This window comes from Erpetoichthys calabaricus, chromosome 11, assembly GCF_900747795.2.
Source record: "Erpetoichthys calabaricus chromosome 11, fErpCal1.3, whole genome shotgun sequence".
Classification (NCBI taxonomy): domain Eukaryota; kingdom Metazoa; phylum Chordata; class Cladistia; order Polypteriformes; family Polypteridae; genus Erpetoichthys; species Erpetoichthys calabaricus.
In genome coordinates this window covers 17,004,539-17,017,670 of record NC_041404.2, presented here as the reverse complement: position 1 = coordinate 17,017,670, position 13,132 = coordinate 17,004,539, and the positions used below count along the sequence as shown (strand labels likewise).

Sequence of the window (13,132 nt, the reverse complement as noted above, 5' to 3'; positions counted from 1 at the left end):
GCAAACAATATATTAACAAATAGTAGACACAATGGCTCAATTCTTAGAACTGTTGCCTTTGAATCCTAGTAACTGGCAATGTCCATGTACTCTGGTTTTCCACACACATGCCAAAACTGCAAACAACTTTAAATTGGACAATGTAAATGTACCCTGAGATGGACTGATGACTCAGCTGAAGAAAGGTCCACAGTTATCAGCTCTGCTGGGATAGGCTCCTTGGGACCATGAACTGTGGACCATGGGGCTTCAATGATTAGATGCATGTATCTACTGTATGTATACTAATAAGGTACATTTAAGGAGTTGTTTTAAATATATTAACTGGATTTCAGATTATGAATGAATGATTCATAAATCTTGCCCTCTAAACTCTTGTTCAGAGGTTTACCTGTACAAGAAAAAGCTCAAGATTATGACTGGTCAGAAAACGTTTTTCCTCAAATGATTAAAACAGCCTATGTATAATATCAGCATAAATTAAACTCAGTTCAATTTGTTTTTAGAGACAAAGCTCAGAGTACTGTTAAAACACAAACTAACATTCAATATGTACATTATGTAATAAGCACATCAAAACATGCTTCAGCATCATTATCATCTCTGATGTTAACAACCATCTTCTGGTTCTACACTGGGTAGCCCTTTGCACAGATTATCTTTTTGATCCACTCACCACAGTCTTGGGCATCCATAGGGATGTTATCCATTCTTTTCATAATATCGGCAACCATCACCAACCATGCCTTCCTTTGCCTCCCTGTGGTCTCAACTCCAACTATATCTTGGTGGAGTTTGTCAACCAACCATCCTCTGTCTTGCACTTTACATGCTTAAACTGCACTTTGTCTGTCTCTCCTCAACACAGCAAATATTGCTTCCACACCTAGATTTTTCTCGACTAAGCATTACTCATACTCTCAATCCATGATATTACAAACATCCACTCTAAAAAGCAGTGAAAATGTATTAAAAATATACGAGGTGTGGTCAAAAAATACGGTGAATGTTTTAAAAAAGAAACGTTTATTGCAGTAAAAGATTTACAACTACTAGTCACCCTCAAAATACTCTCCTCCACTTCGAATGCACTTATCCCAAAGCTCCTGCCACTTTTCAAAGCAGTTCTGGAAGTTTTCTTTCGAGAGTGTCTTTAGTTGGGCTGTCGTGGCTACCTGGATGTCCTCAATGGATTGAAATTGTTTGCCTTTCATTGTCATTTTCAATTTAGGGAACAGCCAGAAGTCGCACGATGCCAGATCTGGCTAATAAGGTGGATGCGGACACAGCGTAATGTTTTTATTCAACAGAAATTGTCATACTAGACGGGATGTGTGACAAGGAGCGTTGTCATGATGAAGAATGAAACCGTTTCAACATTTTCCTCGGTTATTGATGTTGAAGGAACTCCTGATCTTTTCTCGTCTTCAACCGAGTCAGATCCATTACAAAATCAATCAAACCACTTGTAAACAGTCTTACTTGTCAGTGCAGTGTCACCATAAACCGATTTTAACATCTGATGGGTTTCCTGAGCTTTTTGCAGTTTGAAACAATATTTCATGTTAATGCATTGCTCGATATCCTTTATTAACGACAAACTTGAAAAACAAACTTGAACTGAACAGTACTCACAAACGACTGACAGTATCAAACAAGATGAAAAGCTCTAGGATGGACCTGTCAGAACCTGAATTGAATTGTTTTGCGTTGCTCTTGGATGGCGCTCTGCATTAACATTCACCATACTTTTTGATCACACCTCATACAAGTATGCATATATACCTACAAACATTAGTGCATGGTGTACATGTTCTTAAAACTCGTAAATTATATCAGCAGACCATTGAGTATAGGAAAGCCAAAAAATCCAGAGTATAGAGATTGAGACTCAAAGGGGCTGGAGAAACAAACCACTGAGAGGTTCAACAAAAGAAGTGGCTTTAATTTAGAAACCTTAATTAATAGAAATTAAAGGTTTAAAGGTGACCATTTGAGTCTAAACGCAACACACAGTTGGCCTTCTAATAATAATAATATATACACAGAGAATACTTCCTTTTTACAGTTGGCCCTCTTAAATGGACAAAAACATTTTTCTCATGTCATTGTACAAGCTACTTGGAATAATGAACAGAACATTAAAATTATGGCTTTATACGTATTATGTTAAATGGGGACTCATTACTATTTATCCTAGAACTGTTGTTTTTACTCATTTAAATTTGAAGGGCGTATCATTACTCCTTTTGGCACCACAATCAGGGAGTATTACTACGGTACCTTCAAACTTCTGTACTATGTAGATGTGACAATGTTAACCCCTTGAACATATTCTATGTTACGAATGCAACAAAATCCCAAAGTTCCGACACACTAGCAAACAAAACTACAAGACAGTTCTATAAAGTGCCCGTAGGTGTATACTTGTATTGCTAGCTTCAGTCAATATTGCTGAAAGATTGATACTAAGCTTTTAACATTGTTACTGATACCTCCTTGGCACAAAAATGATAACGAAATAACAAATAACTTGGAATGTTTTTTAAATAAAATGTGAAATTAACTGACAACTCATGCTCAGCAAAGTGGACAGGGAAGTAATGGACAGTTGGACACTGAATGATAAAGGGCAGCAGACACTTCTCTTTATCTGATTGTGTACTTAATAGCAAAAATGACTTAACTTGAACATTAAAAAAGAGGAAAATATTAAACAGAAAGAAAAAAATGAATTCATCCCTCTCTTGCACACTTGTAACTGAGCTCCCAACGGTTTGCTTAGATGTTGCTCGTTAATAAAATAACAAAGCGGAGCAGGATGATCTGGAAAATATTCTGATTTTATTTAGAGTTAGTCCAAGTACAACACCATCTGAAAATCTCCTTTATGTACCCTTGTTCATAAAAAGTCCAAATCGAAACAGCATATCTCTTCTTGACTACAGCAATCCCAAGGAGGTAAAATACTTCTAGTACCTCACCTCACAAGAGTAAAGCCACTCCAGAAAAGTACAACAGAGGCAGGTTTGTTAAGACACTTGCATGCTTGCTTCTTACAGTAATCACTTAGCATAACCAGTCTGTGATTTCTGTAGTAACACACGAAAACATGACATGTAGCTTCATTAATGGAGGAGTCCACTTAAAGAAAAAACTGGCTGGAATTAAAACCTGCAGCCACTGGGAGGCTAACTCAGTGTGAACATTAATACTGTCTTAATTTCTCTTAATTTTACTGAAATATGTAATTACGCCAGTATATACTGTATACATTTTGAGGTTTATAAATATTACTACATTGCAGATTAACACTATTTAGTATGGTATTTTGCATTGCACTTTATGATTAGGCTTGACAAAGTTTGTGTCTATTCACAAAACAAAATGTAGGAAAGCTTTTTTTGTGAACTTCTTTATCAAAATGCAGCACTATTTAAACTATTGAAACACATTAATCTAAGATTGTATTGTTTTACTGTAAATATCCTCTTACACCTGTCAAGTTCTGAACTCCTGAAGGGTATCAGGATGGGAAAGGGCTAAACACTTGGCAAGATCAATGTGTTGTCTCCTTTGGTGAAACAAGCCTTGTAACACCATTGGCAAACAGGTACTGTAATATCTTCAGGTTCACCTTTTTCATTTGCTTTAAAAGCAAAATAGAGCCACATCTCACTTCAACCCTGTTTATTAACAAGTTCAGGAAGACTAGCATTATAAACTGTTTCCATCTCTTCTTTTGTAAACAGAATTGTAACAAAGCTTAGCTAGCATGATTTATTTTTTGCTAATCACAAAGACGCCTGCAAACAATCACCAGACCTACTCCATTCAGTCTGTCTTTTAAAAAAAAACACAACACTTACTTTCAATAATGGCAATGCAAAGCAATTTTAGTCACATTTTCATTTGGTAACATTTTACCAAATTATGCAAAATGTTGGGATAGTATCATTTAAAAAATGTGTAATTCAGTAGGTTTTCATTACCAGTCTAGAACACAACAATAATTAACAGTGATACCTGTTTCAGTATTCAATGATGAGGTACATGCTGATACTTCTTGGATCAAGAATCATGGGTTTAAATCCCACACTGACATAACGCGTGTGTGAAGATTCCTCTAGGTTTTGTGTTTTCCACTCCACATCTCCCGAGATAGGAAGGTTATAGTAACTCGTGACACAAAATTGGCTTCAGTGTGGTATGTGCGATGGACTTTGATGGTTGTTCCCATGTTTAGTAGAGGACTGCTGGGATAGCCTCTAGTCACCTATCAATATGATTTGCATTTACAAGTTTAATAATGGATTACGATAAATATTCACTGACTTTTTTGTCGTTCACAAATATTTTCAACCGTAAACTAATTCACGGTTTCAGATTTTGTTAACCCCTGTTTTATTGAAAACAGAACAGCAGTGGTGTATGAGTGATACTTTAATATGATTAGCGAAGTGTCACTATTGGCTAAATGAAGTCACATGATGATCACTGCTTAAGGAGCCCAGAGTGATTTAAGTATTAATATTGTGTACTGAAACTAAAACTTCTAGTCATAAACTGAATATAGTGTAGTCTTACTTGAAGATTCACTTTTGGAATTTTACTTTAGATATTTTTCTTAATGCTGCCTTTATAATTCATATTTTGAAGTGATATAAATGGCTGTAAAATGTTTTAGATAAAAATAGCCAGAGCACACAGATACTGAGAACATTCAATAATAAACAGCATACAATTCATTCTGCATAGAAACACAAAAGCCCTTACTCTAAGTGCTACTTGCCACAATTGAAAAGAAAATGGAAACGACGTTTAAAAAAAAAAAACAAAAAAAAAAACAAGCCACATTACCACAAGAGTTATATATTCAAAAAGGTACCAAAGCTCGATGAAACACAAGTGAAACCACAATAATGTCAGCGCACAGACTCTCAATTCACAATATTCATACAATTAATTTTATTACAAAGATAAACAGATGCAACAAATTGATAAGCTGTTCAACTAGTCTAAGTATTCGATGGTCTCTTCCCCATATGTAGTAAGGCTTAAAACAAGCTGAATAAAAGATAACATTTTAAACAAGGCCAAAAAGTTGAAGGTTACTTGCATTCACTCTTTTTTGCTTCTTTTCAGTTCCAAGCAAAAAAAAAACAAAGAAAACTTTCTCTATGAATATTTATTAGTTCAGCACACACAAGGGAGACTTCAAGTGTGAGTGTTGGGTATTGTTTCAAAAGTGAAGACGTACAGAAAATAACAGAAGTTTAAGAGTTTCACAGATTAAAAAAAAGAAAGCAATAGCACAACGGATGACTCTTAGGCAAAATATACGTACTGTCTTGAAGGATCCATGTCTAGCAAAAGACAGGCTGAACATAAGGCTTATGAACACCACATGACAAACAGTGTCATTCTCTTACTCTCATGTACACATGTGAATGCCACTTTTCATACACTCTCCTTCTCACATCCACTCACATTTATGCTATTTGACTCGCACTTTAATTTTATTGTCTACAGTAGTCCCAAGTCCAAATGTCATAAAGATCAAAAAACTACATTTCAGTTTTGGCACAATGACTATCTGTGTAGAGTTTGCATGTTTTTCTCAAGATTTTGTGAATTTTCGCCTCCATCCCCAAATTGTGCATGCTGTCCTGACCACAGTGAGCCTGGGTTTGTGTGTGGAATGGCCTCTAGTCAAAGAAAATTAGGGGAAGGCTGACAGAAAGTTAGTTCAGTATTATTTGAGAGCATAGAAGGATAGGCTGATGGAAGTTGAAAAAATGATGTCCCTCCTACATCTGAAAAAAGCAGGAAAACCCATACTGTTTTACATATGTGGCACTCTGTCCAGCTTCAAAGTCTTTAACTCATCACTATCAATGAACAATACAATTCTAATATTTCCATTAAATACATACAAAAACACTGCTGTCAGACACCTAGAACTCTTGCGTATGCCCTTTAGCTAATTATCCACACCACAGTTTTTCATCGTCACTCCTAAAACTCTTCACTCCATGACCTTTATTTTTTTCACAATAAAACAAATACACAAGCCTAGCAGCAGAATTACTTTTATTTGCCAGTATGTTCAGATACTGAAATTTCTCACCACTAACCATGACCTCAGTACTAAAAGAGCAAGTGGATATATATAGGGAATAAAAACACTAAAATATAAAGTATATCAGACCTACATGCAGACAATTTTACAGGACAATGCACTTATGCAGGACATATAGATGTTGCAGCTGTTAATATATACAGGGCTGCAAATGTAACCCTATTCAAAACCTCTCAACAATATAGCATTTTTTATAGATTGAACAAAAACAGAGATGGAAATGGAGAAGGACCAGAAATGTGGTACAAGGTCCATCAGACTGCTTTCTGTGTTTAGGGGATGCTGATGCCACAGAGATGTTGAAGGTGTAATCTGAAAACTTACAGGGAGTGCATACAGATATAAACATTCTTACCAGATTTGAATACAATTCTACCTGCGTTTTGAACCAATTTTAAGTCCTTCAAAAAAAAAACATACAACAGCTGCCTTTGGAAAGGGAACGTTAACCTAAGCTACAGCAAGTTGCTCCATTGTTCATTGAATACACCAAAAGGTATTTAGAATGAAGCAAATAAAAAGTGCCACGTCTGAGAGAAAGAATAAATCCCTTTAAAAATATAGGGAATTAATTCTTAACATAATAGCAGAAGCATAACTTCATTTGTCCTCATCCTGCTAGGCCTCTCCTCTGCCTCTGACACAATCAATAATCAAATCAACTATCAGCTCCTGTTTGTCACCTTGTCAGGGCAAAACTAGGAATAACCTCAGGTAGTTTGAGTGTTACCTTTTGGACAGATCATAGTTTGTGACCTGGTGTGGAACACTGGCAAAGGTGCAACAGGCAAGCATATGGTCGCCCCAAGGATTGGTGCTGGACCCTCTCCTCTTCTCTATTTACACCTCCTCACTAACCCCTATCATCAAGTACCATGGGGTTTTTATTATGTGCTATGTAGATGATATGCAGCTGCACCTGTCATACCCTCCTGGGGACTACACAGTATCAGCTAGCACCTCTTCATTTCTCACTAATATTATAACCTGAATGAAACAACACTATCATGAGCTTAACCTGGCAAAGTTAGACCCTTTCACCCCAGCTTGTCCATCTATTCAGCACCCCACCTCTGTTCAGCTTGGCTTATTATCACTAACACCCGCCATGGCTGTTTGCAAACTTGGGGTGGTGATCTATAACCACCTGTTCTTCAGGGACCATGTTGCTACAGTCTCTTGGTCTTACAGATTCCCTCTGTAAAATATCCACAAGATCAGACTGCATTTGACAGAATATGCAGCAAAATTCCTGGTCCAGGTATTGGCCTTGTCATGTCTGGACTACTGCAACTCTTTCTTGTCAGGAATACCAGCATGAGTCACCAAGCCAAACCATAATTTAAAATGTAGCAGCATGTTTTTTGTTCAACCAGCCGAGATGGGCATACGTCACTCCTCTTTTCATTACATTGGTTTCCTGTAGAGGCACATATAGTATCCAAATCCTTGAACCTCGCCTACAGAGTAATCAATGGGTTAGCACCTATATATATGGAAACAGTTTTGTGGTGTTATACTACTTCTTGACTACACTGGTGACATCACATCTCAGTCCAGACACTTTTCATGTGTAACTTTTAGCTGGTGGAACGAACTGCCCATCTTAGCCCAAAATTCTGACTCCCTCAGTGTTTTTAAGAAGCATTTGAAGACTCTCTAATTTGGCGAATTTCTGTCGAGCTGTTTAGTTTTTTGTAAGTTGAAACTGTAATTAGCTTGTATTTTTTATGCTCTTCACTTGTGATGAGCATTTTTATAACTATGTTCTGTAACAGGGGCAATAGTGGTAGCACTGCTGCCTCGCAGTAAGGAGACCTGGGTTCGCTTCCTGAGTCCTCTGTACGTGGAGTTTGCATGTTCTCCCCGTGTCTGTATGGGTTTCCTCCGTGTGCTCTGGTTTCCTCCCACAGTCCAAAGACATGCAGGTTAGGTTCATTGTGCTTGGTGTGTGTGTGTGTGTGTGTGTGTGCGTGCGTGTACGGGTTGGATAATGACTGTTCTGTAACACTTGATCCTAAACAGTCCCCCAGACTGATATTTACTTAGTTATGTTGACTTCTTATGTAAGTTGCTTTGGATAAAAGCATCTGCTAAGCAAATACATGTAAATTAAAATATGCAATACCTGACTTGGCCTATTTCAAGGTAACAAGGGTCTATAGCTTATTCCAGCAGCATTTAGTGCAAGGCAGGAACCCAACCTGGACATAATACCAGTTCCTGAGACGGTGCACAAGGGCAAACACCCACACTTGCAATGAGATGATCAGCAATTGACCTAACAATCACGTCTTTGGAACAAGGGACGATTGCCAAAGCACCCAGGTAGGGAACACATAGACATGTGGAGGAGGTACCTAACCTACAGAGCCCAGGCAGGCACAGGTCTCAAACACAGGATGCTGGATCCATTATCTGTACATCCGCTTTGCCATCTTCTCTTCAATGAGTAAATCACAATTACACTGTTAATTATATATACATACATACATTCTCAAATTAATTTGATTCAGAATCACCTTTAGTGGGAGTCTATCCCGGCAATACTTGAGCACAAGGCAGGATTCGACTTTGGAGAGGGCACAAGTCAATCACTGAGCCTGCTTGTGCACACATTACACAAAGGCCAATTTACAATTGCTACTTAACAAACAAGCATGTCATTAGGGATTCATAAGAAAAAAAGGATATCTATAGGGAGACCCACAAAGACGTGAGGGGTAAATTTGCAGACCCCACAGAGACAACAACTGGGAGGAAGACGTCATGGCCACTGTACCACTGTACCACACTTATTATTATGATTTTACTTTGCAGATAAATATACCTGTTTTCCACTTTTCAAGGTATTCTGTGTATTCTTTTTCTTTCTGCCCTTGTCCAAATTTTGAAATGCACTTATTTTTGTTTTTGGTTTAAAATTCTGAAAATCACTCCTAATTTTCTGCCCAATTTGGGGTTGGTTTGTGCCTTGTGCCTGATGCAGCCAGCATGTGACACTGAACTGGATTTAGTGGGTAGGGTAATGGATAGATAGATAGATAGATAGATAGATAGATAGATAGATAGATAGATAGATAGATAGATAGATAGATAGATAGATAGATAGATAGATAGATAGATAGATAGATAGATAGATAGATAGATAGATAGATAGATAGATAGATAGATAGATAGATAGATAGATAGATAGATAGATAGATCCCCTGTGTCTGTTTTCTTCACTGCTATGCTGTGCATGCACCTAACAACATATGCTATGGAATGGCAAAAGGTCAGGAACAATTCTTCTGATTATCTTGACTTCACTGCACAGACTGGCCTACAGGCTGGCTAAGGTCAGTGTTTCCATAAAATTGTTTCATATGTTTTATTTTATTCCCTTCCCCCCGACATCACCCCAGGTTTCCATACAACCTGGCAACAACTAATGACATGGAAATATTAGTTATATTTGTGACATTATTTCCGTTTACTAATATCTTAAATGCACTTCTACTGTAAATATATTAAAAAAGTGAAAGAGTAAGCAGATATTAGCAGTTTCATATCACGTCTGACACTGAATTCAACATAGGAATCAATAAGGCCAACACTGCATACATAATCACTGATGACTAAAAACAGCCATTGTTATCGGCTATTCAACTTTTCATAAAAAGAACTCAACCTGAGATATCAAAGTGATTAGTCAAAGTCCTTGAAAATATGTTCTTGGGTTATGTAACGGTAATGACAAAGCATATCTCATTTTCTTAACAGGATAAACACTATGGCTACTTCTTTTTCACTTTCTTTTTACTTTAGTAAAAATGAATCCCATAAAATTTACAGAATATCAGTTGTTTCCATCTAGATTGTGCAGAGAGCAGAGTACATGTTACACAATATGCTTTTAACATATCTTCCATCCATTATCTATCCCGCTATATCCTAACACAGGGTCACGGGGTTTAACATAATTTAAAACAAAATCATGCCCACAGCTTTCTCACATGGGATTAAAACATCCCAACCTATAAAAGGTTTATGGTTTGGAAGAAAAAACTTATACACAAGTATAAATATTGTATATACATTTTATGCAAAATATGAAATAAATACATTTCAAATAGAAAGTGCTACTCTCTCACAGAGTTGTGACGCTTCAACACTTCAATATGCTTTACCATTCATCCATCAATTAATTCACATTTTTTGCGGGATGCTGGAACTTATAGCAAAACAAAAACAAAAAGAGACCATGGATAGAATGTCTAAGTCATCCACCGATTTACACCTAGTCAGTGAAGAGCTTCCTAGACGTGACAGTGTATTTTTGGACTGGGACAAGGAAACTAGAAATTAAAAAAAAAGAAGTTCTGCAAGGTGGCAATTCTTTCCTTTGTGCTACCCATAATGGCCTTCAACTATAATGTCTGTAACTCTAGCTGGAACACTGCTATGTTTAATTAAAAGTACATATTAAGTTTACCCATGCATTGTTAACTTTAAAAACAAAAAGACAGTTGTGTATTTTACATACGTGTAGACATCATCAGTTTTAATTTTGGGAAAATCAAGCTACTTTTGGTAATATAAAAATATTTACGTTAGTCCATCCAGCCATCTTCCTATCCAGGGCAGGGTTGTGGGACAACTGGAGCCTATCCCCGAAAACACTGGGTGCAAAGCAGGAACAAACCCTGGACAGGACGCCAGTCACTATGTTAGGAAACGTGGAAAATAAATATGACCAACTGTCTCCAGAGCAAACAGATGAGATTTAAGCAACACTAAATAAACCCAATATGCAATAATTGGCGCACTTTATCATGCTTAACTCTATCAAACTTTATTTTATGTAGCTCCATTTAACAGCGTGTGTGATCATAAGATACTCCACAGAGCTAACTCAATTGCAACATATTATCAAACTGACAAAAAATATAACTGCAGAACAAGTAGAAGTAAGAAAGGGTATTAATAGAAAGTAGGAGGAGATTAAAAAGACCTGACATAAAGAATAGAGAATAATGCACTGTGGAAAGTGAAAAGTCAGTAGAAATAGTAGGGCATGATAGATGAGACTCCCTAGTGCACAAAGTCATACAGCTTATTCATAGGGCACCGTGGAAAAAGACCACAAATGCACAGTTTTATGACAAATATTTAGAGAGGGCAATGCACAGCATTTCAGATTCAATCATTTTTGTTCTGCCTTGGTCACTGCATTAGTGTACTGTAGCAATTACTCTCAGTGTTTAGATGATAAAGGTGGAAAGTGATTCACAGATAGATAGATAGATAGATAGATAGATAGATAGATAGATAGATAGATAGATAGATAGATAGATAGATAGATTTTGTATTATAGTATGTTCCATACCATAATATGTGTACTATTTTCGGAATTAAATAACTCCAAATTATGGAATCTGAAATATTTTGGATTAAGATTTTCACATTTAAAGTGTACTGGGTTATATGGTAGTGCAGTAAATATAAACTACATTTTTCTTCCAGAAAAGTAAGTTACTCCATAAATGTCAGGTCATTCAGATGTTCAAGTTATTTTCTTTTCCAGTTCTGGAATATACATTCGACACGGGTAGCCATATAAACAGTATGTATGCGAGAGAGAGAGAGAGAGACACAGAGAGAGAGAGAGTGAGTAACAAATATGAATGGCTCCGCTCGTCGGTATTCCTAATTACGCGCATCTCGCGTTTTGCTTTGTTCCTTCAACCACTGCAACGGCCTTAATAATAAACAATCATCAAACGGACAACTAAACAGAATTTTTCAATAGTAAGTATACAGCACATTTAAACAGCACAAAATAGGTATATCACACGCTGTCCCTTTTTAATCAATTTCATCACCCATCCCTCGATATCCAATGTACAGTACAGCCATGAATTATCCTCATTCTAACAAATGTAATTTTTTAACCGTTATTTTGAGCAACGGGCATCCGTACTGTGGCGAGGACTAGGCGCGACTGGATACAACCAAAGCAGATATTTAAGACATTTTAGTATCTCTTTATCAATCTCTGTTCACTACGATCGATTGCTGATGTGCCCGCGGCTCGCTAAATAGGCTCCCTCTTACCTGGTCGGGAGAGTGACGATGAGAATTGCCCAAAAGATCATCTTTAAACCACAGGCAGGCTTTGCAGTCGTAGTCAATGTTAAAACCGAAGAAGCCATGATCACCATCTTCCTGCTATTTTCCCCCCTTCCTTTCTCGCTGTTGAACGTGCCCCTTCCTTTACTGGGTGCTTCGGCTATAACACATCTCGCACATCGCTGCTCGCCTCAGCTTTGGGGGCTGCGGCGGAGATGTAGAATCGGCCCCGTCAAGCAGGCTGCTGCTTCTTCTGCACAGATCCTAGGAATTATTCGTGGGAAAAAAATTACATAAAGGCAGCAGCCCAGGAAAAGCCGAAAATCCAACAGCCAGCGAATATATTGGAGCGCCTGTATCTGAATGCAGATTAAGTCGGGGGGTCAAAGAGGAAACGAAGCACGTTGCTGCAGTGCAATTCAACACATGCGTGGTTTCAACACACGTACAAGGGCAGCAAAAATAATAAAATAAACATTGCGCGTCTTCGTCTCGGCTTAATTTAGCGCAGCTGCACACATTTCTAGTTAAACTTGTCAAACGTGCGATGGGCGGATCTGAGCTGCTATTCTTTAGTCTGAGGGAAAGGATATTGATGGAGGCAGTCTAGGTTTGATCTAAAACACGGTGTTCATCTGCCATAAGCATGCTTAGAGGGAATGGCTGGATGAATGGAGTTAAAAGGTTCTGCTTACTCATTAAGGACTGTGATTTTTTTGCTGATGTGAAGTGGTGCTGTGTTCGCATAAAGTAGTTTCCCTATTCACATTTTATATGGGTTTGCTCATAATGAAATGCATGAACATGATGCAACACGACAAGGCAATTATCTGTGGAAAAGTTGTCACACGTAAGATGGGTATTAGTCGTTTTTTC

The 13,132-nt window shown here is 37.5% G+C and overlaps 1 protein-coding gene across 2 annotated transcripts in view; it reads right to left on the bottom strand.

The window, feature by feature from the left end:
- gabrg2 (gamma-aminobutyric acid type A receptor subunit gamma2) overlaps window positions 1–12,906 on the bottom strand; it is a 175,973-nt gene extending 163,067 nt beyond the window's left edge. Inside the window, exon 1 of one of the 2 annotated variants that reach the window (XM_028812743.2) lies at window positions 12,242–12,906. In XM_028812743.2, the coding sequence (XP_028668576.1) occupies window positions 12,242–12,348 (107 nt within the window). In that variant the 5' untranslated portion in view covers window positions 12,349–12,906. The remainder of the gene's footprint in view (window positions 1–12,241) is intronic. The other variant, XM_028812742.2, reaches the window with a different exon arrangement.
- Window positions 12,907–13,132: the final 226 nt, after the last annotated feature.